An 18,630-nucleotide genomic window follows, 5' to 3' on the forward strand; every position below is an offset into this window, starting at 1 on the left:
TCTCAGTGCTAGAGGCGTCACTACAGACCCTGGTTTGATTCCAGGCTGTATCACAACCGGACGTGATTGGGAGTCCCATAGGGTTGTGCACAATTGACCCAGCGCCATTCGGGTTAGGGTTTGGCCGGGGTAGGCCGTCATTGTAGATAAGAATTTGTTCTTGACTGACTTGCCTAGTTAACTAAAGGTTAAATGAAAAATTAAAACATAACATACACAATGCATGCATGACCTATGGAATAAACATAATGTCAGAAGCCTTGTGGATAGATCTAGTCATAGCTATCATTGTGGCTCCATTGCAATGTAGTTTGCACTTAGCTAGTGTAGCATTGTGGTTAACGTTCCATGCACAATTCAGAGGACTTAGCTTGTATTGCAGCTGAAACCATCTAGTGCATTACAAACATAATTTTGCTAGCATTGGGCTAAATCTAACCTCATCAGTAGATATAGTACAGTAGTTCCAAGAATAGAGTGCATTTTAAGTGCCTGTGATATTTTAAGTAGAACATTTGCACCAATATTGAATTTTAAAAGCCTGTAATATTATATATAGTGCCCTTTAAAATAAACACCATGGAAAAATCTGATTTATAATATGAATAAAGACTTGCTAAAGTACAACAAAAAAACAGCATTGTCCATGTTTTTCCGACTTCTAGGAAGATTTTAACCCACTTAACCCAATTTTTTTTTGTGATAGAAAAATGAATGCTAGAAATGTGTTCACAATTTCATATTTTTGTGGTGCTTGCATTCAATTGCCCCTCCCTGTTGCACACATCACGCTTCCCTTCCTCCTGTCACAAAGGGATTTATAGCTGATTTAAGATTAAATATTTAACCCTGTTACTTTAATTGGCACTTAATTGGCACTAACTCTAGTAATAGCTTTTTTTCTTGAGATGGGAACACGTTTGTAATGAAGTTGAACACTATGACAGAATGTTAAAATTAGAAATACAAATTTAATATTTTTTCCCCCTAATTTGTACCCAAAAGGCACTCTATTGGTGGAATGACCAGGTAGCATGTGTCTGAGGTGTCCCATAACTGTACATATTATCTTAATTACCTCGACTAACCGGTGCTCCCCACACATTGACTCTGTACCAGTACCCCCTGTATATAGCCTCGCTATTGTTATTTTACTGCTGCTTTTTAATTATTAATTTTTAATTTTCTTTAAAAACAATCTTAAAACTGCATTGTTGGTTATGGGCTTGTAAGTAAGAATTTCACTGTAAGGTCTACTACACCTGTTGTATTCAGCACATGTCACAAATAACTGCATCATTAGGGCTATCTGAAGAAATATACCAGAGATTTGAATAATTTACGTGAGGATGGGCTAGAGCAGGGTTTTCCAAACTTGGTCATGGGGCACGTTTTGAGTGCAAGATTTGTTTTTTGCCCTTGCACTACACAGCTGATTCAAATAATCAAAGCTTGATGATGAGTTGGTTATTTTAATCAGCTGAGTAGTGCTAGGGAAACAACCAAAACTTTACCCCTGGGGGGGAGGGTCCAGGACCAAGTTTCAGAGGGAATATTTGATCAGCAGATGGATATATAAAAATAGAAAATATAGACCATCTAACATTCTTAATGCCCGCAGCTTGGCTCTTTGAAGATGGAGGGTAGGGGTTGGTTTAAAGGTCAAAGGTGAGAGGTGTCGGCATAAGTGGTAAAGGTCAAAGGGAAGGTAGATTTATGTGTTACCTGGTTCCAAAGCCACCCCTGGTCCCTGTGGTGGGTGAGTCCAGGGAGTCCCCCGGTTTGGGCCGGTGCATCTGTGATAAGATGGAGCTCAGCTCGTTGATAACCGTGGCCTTGGGGTCGGGCGTGGGTGGGCTCCTTAGCTCCGGGGGCTCGCCCCACAGCTTGGACGACCGATGGGGGGGAGTCCTGGGGAGTTCTGGGGGGGATATGGACCCGGGGGGAGGGACAGGAGGGGGCGCCTCAAAGGAGTCCAGGGATTCCTCCATGAGGACATTGTGGTAAAGTGCAGTGTTCTTGTTGATGACGGGCTTGTTTTTGGGCTTGGGGGGAACGGGGGGTCGGTCGTCGAGGTAAGCCTGGCCGTCAGTATAAACCATAGAAGTGTTCTCCAGGGCGCTGTTGTACCCGCCCTCTGACGACAGTACAGAGATGCTCGAAACTGTGGAAATGGTGCTGGTAGTCTCTACATGGGGGTCTCCACTTCTGCGACTGTCTACCTCCTCGATGCTTGAGTCAGTGACACCTTTCACAAAGCCACCGTCGGGGGGCGGAGGGGGATAGAAGGGTGGGGGCATGCAATTGGACACCCCGCTCCCTCGTCTGAACTGGCCGACAGGGGTCGGGGCGTGAGTGTAGTAGGGGGGTGGATGTGGCCCCCTGGTTCCCATCCCGTTGCGTCTCTCTTGGTCCCGTTGCTTGAGCAACTCAGCGATGGTCGTTGCCTGGTCCTCAGGGATGTCGATGCTGTTGGCGAACTCCAGCGGTGGCGGCAGGGGCTCGGAGAAGACAAACTCCTCCACCTCCTCAATGTCCACCGAGGCCAGCGGGGGAGGGGGCATGCGGAAGGACAACTTGACTGGCTCGTCGACCGAACCCCCGGCCGTGATGGTCTTCCCCCGTGGCACGGGGGGCAGGGGCTTGGTACTGTGGCTGTTGGTGGGGGGCTTTGGCTGGTTGGGGTCTCTCAGTTCGCTGGGGATGCTGTTGTCTCGGGCTGGTGTGTTCTCCTGCCCCCTGTCTTCCTCCTCCTGGCTGCTTTTGGAGTGCACCATTAGCAGACCGGCCACTTTCTGCGTTTGTGACGTGTCCACAACGTCGATCTGTATGCCCTTCCCATCCTCCGCCGCCTGCTGCCTCTCCTCCATCTCTCCGTCAGACTTGTACTTCTGCTCCGTCATATGACTCTTCAGGTCCCCCCCTATGCCTCGCCCCAGGGTTGTCGTGGAGTTGGTGAAGCCCGGCTCAATGCTGGAGCGGAGCTTGGTATCGACGAAGAGGGGCTGATTGAGGCCAGGTTTGTGGGGGTTGGGGGGGAGGGACTGGGGGGCGTCACTCTTGGGGTGCGGTTGAGGTTGAGAAGGGGGTGGGGCTTGCGTTGCCATGGTCGTTTGTGTCTGCTCTTTCATGGCTCTGTCCCGGGCTGCCAGCGCTAGAGCGAGGGGCGAGTTAGGTTCCAGGGCATTACCTGTGACGGGGTGCAGGTAGCCCCATCCTCCGTTTGAGCTGTAGGTCTTGGGCGTGGTGGCCGGGAGACTGACGGGGCTGTCCAGGTTGGGGTACTGGCCGGTACGTGCGGTCAGAGGCTCCCTCACCACCTGGGTGGGCTCAGGGGTGTTGAAGTCTGTCACATTACCGCCACGGTCACCCCCTTCTTGGGACCGCAGCAGGGTGGTGGCCGGCGGGGGTGCCATTATCCTCCGCAGGTGCTCGTCGTTGCTGAACATCCCCTCGTCAATGGACTTGGACTGGCATAGCCGCGGGGCCGGGGTGGGGTCTCCCAAGTCCTCATCTCCCATATCGGTGGAGAGGAAGCCAGGTGAGTTCCTCCGTGCCTCCAGCCTCTTCTCCCGGTCTCTTACTGCCCCTGCGATGGCAGCAGCAAAGGGGTTGTTGACAATGGGGTCTTCAGGCCTTAGCCCCCTGCCCCCTGCCCTAGGCGTTAAGGGTGGGTGTTCGGGCGTGGTTGGCTCAATCTCCATACTGCTGCCCTGGCTGCTCTTTCCACTGCTACTGGTGGAAGGCTCCTTGACAATGATGGTGGGGATGGGAATGGATGAGAAGGTCCTCTCAGTGGGTGTGGTCGGCATGGAAACAGCACCTGAGGGCAGGGTGCAGCAGGTCTTCTCTGGGCTGTCCTCCACATTGGGCTGCTTGACCAGCATGCCCTTCCTTCTCGCCGGCTTGGCGGGCACGTACAGCGCCTTGTTGCCCACCTCCGAGTACGGGTTCTCGGGCACGTGCGCCCGTCCTCGGCTTCTACTATCGTACTGTTCTGAGCTCTGGCGGTGATAACCTCGCCTTAGCGTCCCTACATCTACCGTGCGGTTGCCAAGGGTAATGGCATTGGAACATTTTCCAGCGGAGTTGAGGGTGAGGCCCGGTCGGGTGGTGCCGTAGCCCCTTGGCATGGGGGAGACAGAGGGAGAGTTGTAGGAGGAGGGGGGAGATGGGGGGGAGATGGCCGGGGGAGGGGGGATGTCTTCGGACGTGTCGGGCATGGAGAGGCTGCGGGTGAACTTGAGTGGGGGAGGGGAGAGGAGCGCCTTCTCTTCTTTCTCTTCTGTTATACCTGAGAGAGACAAATAAATAAAGAGAGAGAATAAGAGATGGAGAGAGAGAAAGCGATATTTGTCAATTGTATATGTGTGATTCTATTCCATTTTACCTTTCTTATTGAGAAACATTTTTTGAGACATAACACTTAACTTTTTAAATTCTGTTATCAGTTTTAGGAAGTTGTCTATGGGTCAGGTGTGAGGACTGCATTCTATGTTCCAGATATTATAAAAGTATGCTCAAGCTACTGCATATTTTTTTTTATTTTTTTATTTCACCTTTATTTAACCCGGTAGGCCAGTTGAGAACAAGTTCTCATTTACAACTGCGACCTGGCCAAGATAAAGCAAATCAGTGCGACAAAAACAATAACACAGAGTTACAAATGGGATAAACAGACGTACAGTCAATAACACAATAGAAAAATATATGTACAGTGTGTGCAAATGTAGTAAGATTAGGGAGGTAAGGCAATATATAGGCCATAGTGGCGAAATAATTACAATTTAGTATTAACACTGGAGTGATAGATGTGCAGATGATGATGTGCAAGTAGAGATACAGGGATGCAAAAGAGCAAATAAATAACAATATGGGGATGAGGTAGTTGGGTGGGCTATTTACAGATGGGCTGTGTACAGGTGCAGTGATTGGTAAGCTGCTCTAACAGCTGATGCTTAAAGTTAGTGAGGGAGATATAAGTCTCCAGCTTCAGTGATTTTTGCAATTCGTTCCAGTCATTGGCAGCAGAGAACTGGAAGGAAAAGTGGCCAAAGGAGGTGTTGGCTTTGGGTATGACCAGTGAAATATACCTGCTGGACCGCGTGCTATGGGTAAGTGTTGATATGGTGACCAGTGAGCTGAGATAAGGCGGAGCTTTACCTAGCAAATACTTATAGATGACCTGGAGCTAGTGGGTTTTGCGACGAATATGAAGAGAGGGCCAGCCAACGAGAGCATACAGGTCGCAGTGGTGGGTAGAATATGGGACCTTGGTGACAAAACGGATGGCACTGTGATAGACCACATCCAGTTTGCTGAGTAGAGTGTTGGAGGCTATTTTGTAAATGACATCGCTGAAGTCAGGGATTGGTAGGATGGTCAGTTTTGGGCAAGTTGGGCATGGGCAAGTTGCTGCGGGGAGTGCAGAGCTGTTGGCCGGGCTAGGGGTAGCCAGGTGGAAAGCATGGCCAGCCATAGAAAAATGCTTTTTGAAATTCTCGATTATCATAGATTTATCGGTGGTGACAGTGTTTCCTAGCCTCAGTGTAGTGGGCAGCCGGGACGAGGTGCTCTTATTCTCCATGGACTTTACATCGTCTGTTTGGAATTAGTGCTGGAGTGAACCAAGGGCTATATCAGTTCTTAGTTCAATGGGGCATGCTTATTTAAGATGGTGATGAAAGCACTTTTAAAGAACAACCAGGCATCCTCTACTGACGCGATGAGGCAGGCATCCTCTACCCGGGCCAGGTCAGTTAGAAAGGTCTGCTCGCTGAAGTGTTTTAGGGAGCTTTTGACAGTGATGAGGGGTGGTCGTTTGACCGCGGACCCATTATGGACGCAGGCAATGAGTCAGTGATCGCTGAGATCCTGGTTGAAGACAGCAGAGGTGTATTTAGAGGGCAAGTTGGTTAGGATGATATCTATGAGGGTGCCCATATTTACGGATTTAGGGTTGTACCTGGTAGGTTCTTTGATAATTTGTGTGAGATTCAGGACATCTATCTTAGATTTTAGGACGGCCGGGGTGTTAAGCATTTCCCAGTTTAGGTTACCTAACAGTACAAACTCTGAACATAGATGGGGAGCAATCAATTCACATATGGTGTCCAGGGCACAGCTGGGGGCTGAGGGGGGTCTGTAACAAGCGGCAACAGTGAGAGACTTATTTCTGGAAAGGTGGATTTAAAAAAATAAAAAGCTTGAACTGTTTGGGCACAGACCTGGATCGTATGACAGAACTCTGCAGTAGATTGCAACACCGCCCCCTTTGGCAGTTCTATCTTGACGGAAAATGTTGTAGTTGGGGATGGAAATCTCTGAATTTTTGCTGGCCTTACCAAGCCAGGATTCAGACACGGCTAGGACATCAGGGTTGGCGGAGTGTGCTAAAGCAGTGAATAAAACAAACTTAGGGAGGAGGCTTCTGGTGTTAACATGCATGAAACCAAGGCTTTTACGGTTACATAAGTCAACAAATGAGAGCGCCTGGGGAATAGGTGTAGTACTGGGGGCTACAGGGCCTGGGTTAACCTCTACATCACCAGAGGAACAGAGGAGGAGTAGGATAAGGGTATGGCTAAAGGCTATAAGAACTGGTCGCCTAGTGCATTGGGAACAGAGAATAAAAGGAGCAGATTTCCTGATCATGGTATAATAGATTCAGGGCATAATGTACAGACAAGGGTATGGTAGGATGTGAGTACAGTGGAGGTAAACCTAGGCATTGAGTGACGATGAGAGAGGTTGCATCTTTGGAGGAACCAGTTAAGGCAGGTGAGGTCTCCGCATGTGTGGGGTGTAGGACAAAAGAGCTATCTTTTTAAGGCATGTTAAGGCATGTTGAGCGGGACAAAATTAGGTACCGTGTATGTGAACAGTACAGCAGGCATCAGCTGTGTAGCCGAGTGATCATAGGGTCCAATGAGCAGCAATAGGTGAGTCAGGGAGCCGTTCGGTAGTCGCTACTACGCTAGGCGAGCGTGAGACAAGGTGGTCAGAAAGCTAGCGGGCCGGGGCTTGCAGATGGGTGTTTGTCGACATCGCAACGGAAAAGCCTGTTGAAACCACATCGGACGATTCCGGTGGCAGACCAGTTGTGATGGATCTGCGGGGCTCCGTGTCAACGATAAAGGGTCCAGGCTAATTGGCAAAAGAGGTATTGTAGCCCAAGAATTAGCTGGTATACTTTGTCAGCTAGCCGGAAGATGGGCCTAGCTCGAGGCTAGCTCAAGGCTAACTGGTGCTTGCTTCGGGACAGGGGCGTTAGCCAACAATAGCAACCGAGTGCAGCCACTCGGTTGCAGCTAGATAGCTGCGATGATCCGGTGTAATGGTCCAAAGCTTGCGGCAGTAATCCGGTGATGTGGTAGAGAAAAGCAGTCCGATATGCTCTGGGTTGATATCGCGCTGTGCAGACTGTAAGGTATTGACCGAGCAAAAGCTGGCTGGTGTCCAAGCTAAAGGTGAAGACCGTTAGTAGTAGCTAACAATGACTAATAGCTAGTAGCTAGTTAGCTGGCTAGCACCTTATAAAGAATAAAAATAGCAGATCCGTACCACATTGGGTGAGGTGGGTTGCAGGAAGTATATTTAGTTCGTAGATGGAAAGTGAGAATAAAATATATACGGGGAAAAAATGAAGAAACAGACTAATTACATGGGACAAGGCAAAAACACGTCCGACGGCTACGCTGTCTTGGGACACCAAGACATATACTGAAGTTACTAGTTACTAGCTACTGTAGCTATTGCAGTCATAACACACAGACCTGTCTTTGGGCTACTATTGGCTCTGAGTGCCGTGATGAATTGGATGGACCATTAATATGATTTGTTTCTATTAAATCATAGACTGTGGTTTCAGTGTATGGTTAATGGGGTATAATATTGTCGCCTCAGAGCACAATTTGGCAAGTGGATCACTCTAATTTATACATTATCACACTTAATGAAGCCAGTTACTCTCTGAAGTGAACTCTCTGGAAACGGTAATCATAGTAAAGGGCATTAGACATTAGACACATACACACATACCTATGGACTTCTGTCTCCTCATGGTGCCACCCTTGGCAAGTATGCCCAGGAATGCCCCTCCTCTAGGACTGCCTGGCACAGTGGGTGGTACCACTGCCACTCCACCCTGGCGGTCATACATGGACTGTAAACCAGAGTTGGGTAGGGTTAGAGTTTGACATATTCACACCACACTGAGTATTGACCAATACCGTACTGTACATTGCTTTAGATAGAAACGTCTGCTAAATGGCATATATTATACTGTGTGGAGTAACTCACATTCATGTCAGTAGGCGTGACCAAACAGCGGCTGGAGGGGCGTGGCTTAATGGTGGCCACCTTCATGTCCACGGCCTTCTGGGAAGGTGACACCTCGTCCACTTTATCTGCAAGACAAACCCCACCCCCTATGAGTGACAGGGTAAATAGGGCAGGACTTCCTTAAGCCTAAATATGTCATGGGCCAAATGCGTTCGCAAGCCAGTCATTTTCATAACCCCTTCCTCAGTTTCCAAACTAAACTGAGGCTGAAACAGAGAAAAAATAAACACAAAAAAAAATTACATTAAAAAACATGTAATTTCGGGAAGAGGCCAGCCTTGGAAGCCGTGCAAGCCTTATATTGCTTATATAGCTTATATTATGTAATATTTAGTTGTATTCATTTTTGGAAAGGCTCCATGCATTTGGGGATGTTACTGTACTTAGAGTGACTTGAAAACATATCCTCTTCTTCTGACCATCTACACATAGAGGGAAGAGAGTGGATTCAGCCTTAACCAGGACTTAGATTAGTAACAACCTCTAATACACACATACACACAAAGAAAGCACACACACACACACACACACACACACACACACACACACACACACACACACACACACACACACACACACACACACACACACACACACACACACACACACACACACACACACACACACACACACACACACACACACACACACACACACACACAAACATACACACATATTCTGACACTATGGGTGACTTCTTCTATCTGGCCATTTTCTGAGGCATGATGTGTATACATTCTGTTTCCGATGCCACTTCAGTAAATGAAACCACTCAAAATTCATCCATATTCCATACAATCCTGCTATTTAACATTATTGTTAATCTGTTGCCAATCTTTCCATTCATATGGGATTGAATTGCAGATTTATTCTAATTCATTTTTTTATATTATTATTTTTATTTAACTTGGCAAGTCAGTTAAGAACAAATTCTTATTTACAAACCTTGACGACACTGTGCCAATTGTGCACCTAATTCATGTTGCAGGATCAATAAAACAGATGGCATGAACCAGTTTTGAGATGTGAAAACCTCTGACAAACTTTGATTTTGGGGTGAACTATCCATTTAATAGCTCTTGAGTTACCTGAATAAACCAAAGTTGAGATTTTCAGCTATGTGACATAAGCAATGTTTGAAATATAATACCATGTTATCACGTTATTGAGTCTGTGATGTCCATTCAGTATGCACAGAGATTAAGACTGGAATGAAATCATGCATTCTCATTGGTTCAAACAATTACATTCAATGACAAATCAATTTACTACAGTCAATTCCATTTAATTTCCAGTCAATTCCGGAAGTTAACTGATATTCGGAATTGGAATTTTGTTTACTTTCTGAATAGTCACAGTTGGTATTCACGTAAAAAGGAATTCCCCTCGACCACGGCCACAAATTGTAGAAAATCCTCATACTTTCCTATTGACCCCCATTGTAAAAGAGACAACTTCGTTGTAGATTTTTTGTTATGCAAGATATAATTAAACATGCTGAAAAGCTGCTGTATCGTTCAAAGTACATGTAGACAGGTCAAAAATCCCGACCTACGGTTCGCAATGCTCCCACATAAGGAAATAGAGTTTACGAGAAGAGCCCTATGGCTTCAGGCTATTCGGTGTGGGAGATTGGGTAATGTGGAGACGAGGTGTCCAAGTAGGCTACACGTACAGTAGCTATGTGTGCGGAAAACATTGAATCATAGGTAAGACATTTAACTTCTTACGTACAGTCTGTTTGTAACTCCACCCACTACTTGTAGCTGTATAGTCCGTGTGTTGTTGGTCTTGGCTAGCTTAATGTTCCCGGTTGGTAGCTAGTTAGCACTAACTCACTCAAGTGGCTGCTAGCATCGTCATGAAAAGGTGCATCAGGGAAGTTTTACTAAGTAGTGAGAAAGCTAGAGAGCAGGCAATGTTGAAGAGTAAACTTTAGACATGTACTTTTCTTAAATTTAGTTTTGTAATTGAGTAAAACAAGCAAACAAGAATATTGGGTCTGAAAAGGGTGAAGTTTTTGCTGTGAGCTAATAGGGTAACCTAAGTATCCACAGGTTGTTTTCCTCACAGGCCGGCAGGATCGTTCTATTAATACCGGCTGGGTCTATTGACCGGAATTTGAATGGAACTGACCCCAACCTGCAAATCATGCAAATATTACCAGACAATGACATACTAAGTAGGTATGTTTCTCAAGGGGAAACACATTTTGTAAATGATACAGAGACACTAAATATAATTAAAAAATATTGATAATACAGTCAATAAAACCAATACACAAGTCAGTGATTTGTGGGTTAGTCCTCAAGTCATCCATACAACATACTGTACTTTGTGTGAAACATGCCTACGTAACTTACCACCTTTCTTTTTCCTTAGTGTAGCTTGGGAGGGATAGAGAAAGAATGCTCTGTATTTGATGTGTATTTGATCCGGGTCTGATGAAAAGTACACTACATGGCCAAAAGTATATGGACATCCCTTCAAATTAATTGATTCGGCTATTTCAGCCACACCCGTTGCTGACAGGTTTGCCGCCATTGGACTCTGGAGCAGCGGAAACGCGTTCTCTGGAGTGATAAATCATGCTTCCCCATCTGTTCGTCCGACGGACGAATCTGGGTTTGGGGGATGCCAAGAGAACGCTACATGCCAGAATGCATAGTGCCAACTGTAAAGTTTGGTGGAGGAGGAATAATGGTCTGGGACTGTTTTTCATGGTTCGGGCATAGGCCCCTTAGTTCCAGTGAAGGGAAATCTTAACGCTACAGCATACAATTACATTCTACACGATTCTGTGCTTCCAACTTCGTGGCAACAGTTTGGGAGCCAGGCCTAATCGCCAAACATCAGTCCCCAACCTCACTCACTCAATGCTCTTGTGGCTGAATGGAAGCAAGTCCTCACAGCAATGTTCCAACATCTAGTGGAAAGCATTCCCAGAATAGTAGAGGCTGTTATAGCAGCAAAGGGGGGACCAACTACATATTAATGTCCATGATTTTGGAATGATATGTTCGACAAGCAGGTGTCCACATACTTTTTGAAAACTGTATATGCATGCACCAAATTTGTAATGAGCAGCCAGAGAGATAATACTCTGACATTCTCTATCCTATACAGCAAGAAAAGACAGTATTAAAATAGCAATGAACAGTAAGTTCAAGTAGTAGTAGAATTCATGCATGCGTCAACTGAGATCAGGGACATAACATACAATAGTGACATTGGCCTGACACTTTTCAGTTCAGCAAGATCTCCCTTTCTCTCTCTCTTCACCTCTCCTCTCCTCTCCTCTCTCTATCCCCAGCCTCTCCTCTCTCCCTTAATTTATCTCCTCCTCTTTATCTCAATCTCTCTCTTCCTTTCCTCCCACTGTGTTCCTTCAGTAGTGTTTCTCCTGTTTTCTACCTTGCACACAGTGTTAATTTCACACTTGTTGACACTTGTCAACTACCTATTTTTCTTGACAAAAGGCCCTGGAAAAAAACTATAAGTTACTTTTCATTTCAGTGATGAAAATGTGATGAGAATTCCATGTGAGACTAATGGACATGTAATTTGACATGAAGTTTGTTTTTAACGATTTTGTCCAATCCTAAACGTGCATGCATAATATTTCATGCAATCCCCTCATTGGCACAATTAACATCTTTCAGTTTCCCAGTCTGATTGAGCTGATCTGCCAGGCTCTCCCTCACAGCTCCCAGGCGGTCACTTCAGTCATTAGTCAATCTGTTGAACTGATGCGAAGCCAGGACACTTGACTTGTAACTAACCTCAACTAGAAACAATTTTTACACTCTCTCTTACTTTCATGGAGGCTATTTTTGCTTCGATCACGTCAGAAGCTCTATTTTCCCATCTGTACTGCAGCTCTTGTGCTGCGGTCTGCAAATTCGAGTTGCGGTTGCTTTTTTCCTATGGGAAAAATGAATGCTATTTGTTGAATATTAAGAGAACAGTAATACTTCTTGCATTTTTGTAAAGCTCAAATTCTCCCCTTTTCAAGGAAACGGCTTATATTTACACCCTTGACCGTTATGATGGAAAAGAAATCAGAGCTGTAAATTGTTTAACCTCTAGCGAAGGCTTTTTAGCCTATATGGTTAATTATGTTGGCATTGGTTACAATCTGCCACAATATCAATATTGCCAGCTAAGGTATAGAAGTGGATAGTAGATCTAGTTGGACAACACTTTCTGAATGTGCACATGATGGAAGTTAGAGGTAGGTATTAATTATTTAAAGATGCACTAAAGTGGTTCCTCCTTTAAAAGTTGCGAGCTTACACCGTGGGACTTAGAGGTACCCAGCATCACGGCTTCATTGCTCCAGACCACCAAAAGAGGGAGTTAGAGAACTCATTATGAATTTGGGTCCCAAGGTTTTAATATGACCACTCATATCTAGTGGTTCCAATGACGAATTTGATGTGAGCCACCTGTCGCTTGCAACTTTCTTCAGCAAAGATGGCTGACAAAACATTAGGGTGGAAGCAAATGTAAGTAACTACAACGTCATAACGAGTCAAGCAAACAATGTACAATTGAGAGGAATATGTTAGTAGAGTCAAACGATTGTGCATATTTTTTGTCATAAAGTAAATTCATGAAAATCGCTATTTAGCAAGGTTTTCTGTCAGTCATATCCAAAACCAGGTGTATCAAACTCCATTCTTTGAATGATGCTGTGTCTGCATGTACAATTGAAGTCGGAAGTTTACATACACTTAGGTTGGAGTCATTAAAACCTGTTTTTCAACCACTCCACAAATGTCTTGTTAACAAACTATAGTTATGGCAAGTCATGCATGACACAAGTCATTTTTCCAACAATTGTTTACAGACAGACTATTTCACTTATAATTCACTTTATCACAATTCCAGTGGGTCAGAAGTTTACATACACTAAGCTGACCGTGCCTTTAAAAAGCTTGGAAAATTCCAGAAAATTATGTCATGCTTTAGAAGCTTCTGATAGGCTAATTGACATCGTTTGAGACAATTAGAGGTGTACATGTGGATGTATTTCAAGGCCTACCTTCAAACTCAGTGCCTCTTTGGTTGACATCATGGGAAATCAAAAGAAATCAGCCAAGACTTCAGAAAAAAAATTGTAGACCTCCACAAGTCTGGTTCATCCTTGGGAGCAATTTCCAAATGCCTGAAGGTACCACATTTATCTGTACAAACAATAGTACGCAAGTATAAATACCATGGGACCACGCAGCCGTCATACCGCTCAGGAAGGACACACATTTTGTCTCCTAGAGATTAACGCACTTTGGTGTGAAAAGTGCAAATCAATTCCAGAACAACAGCAAAGGACCTTGTGAAGATGCTGGAGGAAACAGGTACAAAAGTATCTATATCCACAGTAAAACGAGTCCTATATCGACATAACCTGAAAGGCCGCTCAGCAGGGTAGAAGCCACTGCTCCAAAATCGCCATATAAAAGTCAGACTCGGGTTTGCAACTGCACATGGGGACAAATATCGTACTTTTTAGAGAAATCTACTCTGGTCTGATGAAACAAAAATATAAATGTTTGGCCATAATGACCATCATTATGTTTGGAGGAAATGGGGGAGGCTTGCAAGCCGAAGAACACCATCCCATCCGTGAAGCACGGGGGTGGCAGCATCATGTTGTTGGGTTGCTTAGCTGCAGGATGGACTGGTGCAATTCACAAAATAGACGGCATCATGACGCAGGAAAATTAAAATGGCTATATTGAAGCAACATCCCAAGACATCAGTCAGGAAGTTAAAGCTTGGTCGCAAATGGGTCTTCCAAATGGACAATGACCCCAAGAATACTTCCAAAGTTGTGTCAAAATGGCTTAAGGACAACAAAGTCAAGATATTGGAGTGGCCATCACAAAGCCCTGATCTCAAACATATAGAAAATTTGTGGGCAGAACTGAAAAAGCGTGTGTAAGCGAGGAGGCCTACAAACCTGACTCAGTTACACCAGCTCTGTCAAGAGGAATGGGCCAAAATTCACTCAACTTATTGTGGGAAGCTTGTGGAAGGCTGCCCAAAACATTTGACCCAAGTTAAACAATTTAAAGGCAATGCTACCAAATACACATTGAGTGTATGTAAACTTCCGACCCACTGGGAATGTGATGAAAGAAATAAAAGCTGAAAGAAATCATTCTCTCTACTATTATTCTGACATTTCATTCTTAAAATAAAGTGGTGATCATAACTGACCTAAGACAGGGAAATTTGGCTAAGGTGTATATAAACTTCTGACTTCAACTGTACAAATGATTTGTGACATTGTGGTTACAATAAAGAATGTAAACAAGTTGTAAACAAGATGTGTTCTATTTACACTAGTGATGGACAACTGGAGGCATTTTGAAAACAGGTTTTCAAACACTTGTTTTTCACAAGTGTACTGTAGCAGGTGTAGCCCATCATGCAAATGTTTACTATTAGCGGGACAACAGACTTTTTATAGCCCGGCTACTAGTGTGAAAATGCCAGATAGGTTCGATTGGGTTTAAATCAGGAGACCTACATGTAGAGTGAATGAAAACTTAAAAAAAAAAGTTATACAGTCGACCTACCCAAGGTGTTGTAGGTATTTTATTTATTTATTTTTATTTACCCTTTAGGGCGGTACCATTCTGCTCATCTGATGAAGTTGCTCATGGATGAGATTCAAACTTTGAAGACCGAGATCGAGTCATTTAACCTTTTGCGTGTAGGGGACAGTATTTTTGTTTTTGGCTAAAAAACGTACCCATTTGAAACTGCCTATTTCTCAGCCCCAGAAACTAGAATATGCATATAATTGACAGATTAGGATAGAAAACACTCTAAAGTTTCCAAAACTGTAAAAATATTGTCTGTGAGTATAACAGAACTGATATTGCGGGCGAAAACCTGAGGAAAATCCAATCAGGAAGTGCCTCTTATTTTGAAATCTCTCTGTTCCTGTGCATGCCTATCCTCCATTTAAAGGGATATCAACTAGATTCCTTTTTCTATGGCTTCCCTAAGGTGTCAACAGTTTCAAGCTTTTATTTTGAAAAATTAGCGTGAAAGATCACATTGCGTAAATCAAAATCAAATCAAAATCAAATCAAATGTATTTATATAGCCCTTCGTACATCAGCTGATATCTCAAAGTGCTGTACAGAAACCCACCTCCAAACAGCAAGCAATGTAGGTGTAGAAACACGGTGGCTAGGAAAAACTCCCTAGAAAGGCCAAAACCTAGGAAGAAACCTAGAGAGGAACCAGGCTATGTGGGGTGGTCAGTCCTCTTCTGGCTGTGCCGGGTGGAGATTATAACAGAACATGGCCAAGATGTTCAAATGTTCATAAATGACCAGCATGGTCGAATAATAACAAGGCAGAACAGTTGAAACTGGAGCAGCAGCACAGTCAGGTGGAACGGGGACAGCAAGGAGTCATCATGTCAGGTAGTCCTGGGGCACGATCCTAGGGCTCAGGTCCTCCGAGAGAGAGAAAGAAAGAGAGAATTAGAGAGAGCATATGTGGGATGGCCCGTCCTCTTCTGGCTGTGCCGGGTGGAGATTATAACAGAACATGGCCAAGATGTTCAAATGTTCATAAATGACCAGCATGGTCGAATAATAGTAAGGCAGAACAGTTGAAACTGGAGCAGCAGCATGGCCAGGTGGACTGGGGACAGCAAGGAGTCATCATGTCAGGTAGTCCTGGGGCATGGTCCTAGGGCTCAGGTCCATCCTGAGACAAGGCTGAGTATAGCCCACAAAGATCTCCGCCACGGCACAGCCCAAGTGGGGGGGGCCAACCCAGACAGGATGACCACAACAGTGAATCAACCCACTCAGGTGACGCACCCCCTGCAGGGACAGCATGAGAGAGCCCCAGTAAGCCAGTGACTCAGCCCCTGTAATAGGGTTAGAGGCAGAGAATCCCAGTGGAAAGAGGGGAACCGGCCAGGCAGAGACAGCAAGGGCGGTTCGTTGCTCCAGAGCCTTTCCGTTCACCTTCCCACTCCTGGGCCAGACTACACTCAATCATATGACCCACTGAAGAGATGAGTCTTCAGTAAAGACTTAAAGGTTGAGACCGAGTTTGCTTCTCTGACATGGGTAGGCAGACCGTTCCATAAAAATGGAGCTCTATAGGAGAAAGCCCTGCCTCCAGCTGTTTGCTTAGAAATTCTAGGGACAATTAGGAGGCCTGCGTCTTGTGACCGTAGCGTACGTGTAGGTATGTACGGCAGGACCAAATCAGAGAGATAGGTAGGAGCAAGCCCATGTAATGCTTTGTAGGTTAGCAGTAAAACCTTAAAATCAGCCCTTGCTTTGACAGGAAGCCAGTGTAGAGAGGCTAGCACTGGAGTAATATGATCATTTTTTTTGGTTCTAGTCAGGATTCTAGCAGCCGTATTTAGCACTAACTGAAGTTTATTTAGTGCTTTATCCGGGTAGCCGGAAAGTAGAGCATTGCAATAGTCTAACCTAGAAGTGACAAAAGCATGGATTAATTTTTCTGCATCATTTTTGGACAGAAAGTTTCTGATTTTTGCAATATTACGTAGATGGAAAAAAGCTGTCCTCGAAATGGTCTTGATATGTTCTTCAAAAGAGAGATCAGGGTCCAGAGTAACGCTGAGGTCCTTCACAGTTTTATTTGAGACGACTGTACAACCATTAAGATTAATTGTCAGATTCAACAGAAGATCTCTTTGTTTCTTGGGACCTAGAACAAGCATCTCTGTTTTGTCTGAGTTTAATAGTAGAAAGTTTGCAGCCATCCACTTCCTTATGTCTGAAACACATGCTTCTAGCGAGGGCAATTTTGGGGCTTCACCATGTTTCATTGAAATGTACAGCTGTGTGTCTTCCGCATAGCAGTGAAAGTTAACATTATGTTTTCGAATGACATCCCCAAGAGGTAAAATGTATAGTGAAAACAATAGTGGTCCTAAAACGGAACCTTGAGGAACACCGAAATTTACAGTTGATTTGTCAGAGGACAAACCATTCACAGAGACAAACTGATATCTTTCCGACAGATAAGATCTGAACCAGGCCAGAACATGTCCGTGTAGACCAATTTGGGTTTCCAATCTCTCCAAAAGAATGTGGTGATCGATGGTATCAAAAGCAGCACTAAGGTCTAGGAGCACGAGGACAGATGCAGAGCCTCGGTCCGATGCCATTAAAATGTCATTTACCACCTTCACAAGTGCCGTCTCAGTGCTATGATGGGGTCTAAAACCAGACTGAAGCATTTCGTATACATTGTCTTCAGGAAAGCAGTGAGTTGCTGCGCAACAGCCTTCTCTAAAATTTTTGAGAGGAATGGAAGATTCGATATAGGCCGATAGTTTTTTAGATTTTCTGGGACAAGGTTTGGCTTTTTCAAGAGAGGCTTTATTACTGCCACTTTTAGTGAGTTTGGTACACATCCAGTAGATAGAGAGACATTTATTATGTTCAACATAGGAGGGCCAAGCACAGGAAGCAGCTCTTTCAGTAGTTTAAGGAATACCTAGGATAGGATAAGTAATCCTTCTCACCCCCCTAAAAGATTTAGATGCACTATTGTAAAGTGGCTGTTCCACTGGATGTCATAAGGTGAATCCACCAATTTGTAAGTCGCTCTGGATAAGAGCGTCTGCTAAATGACTTAAATGTAATGTAAATGTAGTTTAGTTGGAATAGGGTCCAGTATGCAGCTTGAAGGTTTAGAGGCCATGATTATTTTCATCATTGTGTCAAGAGATATAGTACTAAAACACTTGAGCGTCTCTCTTGATCCTAGGTCCTGGCAGAGTTGTAGAGACTCAGGACAACTGAGGTTTGGAGGAATATGCAGGTTTAAAGAGGAGTCCGTAATTTGCTTTCTAATAATCATAATCTTTTCCTCAAAGAAGTTCATGAATTTATCACTGCTAAAGTGAAAGTCATCCTCTCTTGGGGAATGCTGCTTTTTAGTTAGCTTTGCGACAGTATCAAAAAGGAATTTCGGATTGTTCTTATTTTCCTCAATTAAGTTAGAAAAATAGGATGATCGAGCAGCAGTAAGGGCTCTTCGGTACTGCACGGTACCATTTTTCCCAGCTAGTCGGAAGACTTCCAGTTTGGTGTGGCGCCATTTCCGTTCCAATTTTCTGGAAGCTTGCTTCAGAGCTCGGGTATTTTCTGTGTACCAGGGAGCTAGTTTCTTATGAGAAATGTTTTTAGTTTTTAGGGGTGCAACTGCATCTAGGGTATTGCGCAAGATTAAATTGAGATCCTCAGTTAGGTGGGTAGGCAGAGG

The 18,630-nt window shown here is 44.6% G+C and overlaps 1 protein-coding gene across 1 annotated transcript in view; it reads right to left on the reverse strand.

The window, feature by feature from the left end:
* The window catches only part of LOC118394121 (SH3 and multiple ankyrin repeat domains protein 2-like), a 246,980-nt gene that overhangs the window by 26,105 nt on the left and 202,245 nt on the right, over positions 1 to 18,630 (reverse strand). Inside the window, exons 19-21 of the mRNA XM_052461929.1 lie at positions 8,302 to 8,408; positions 8,041 to 8,164; positions 1,726 to 4,294 (exon numbers count right to left, since the gene is read on the reverse strand). Of these exons, the coding sequence (XP_052317889.1) occupies positions 1,726 to 4,294; positions 8,041 to 8,164; positions 8,302 to 8,408 (2,800 nt within the window). The remainder of the gene's footprint in view (positions 1 to 1,725; positions 4,295 to 8,040; positions 8,165 to 8,301; positions 8,409 to 18,630) is intronic.

Source organism: Oncorhynchus keta, chromosome 14, assembly GCF_023373465.1.
Source record: "Oncorhynchus keta strain PuntledgeMale-10-30-2019 chromosome 14, Oket_V2, whole genome shotgun sequence".
Classification (NCBI taxonomy): Eukaryota; Metazoa; Chordata; class Actinopteri; order Salmoniformes; family Salmonidae; genus Oncorhynchus; species Oncorhynchus keta.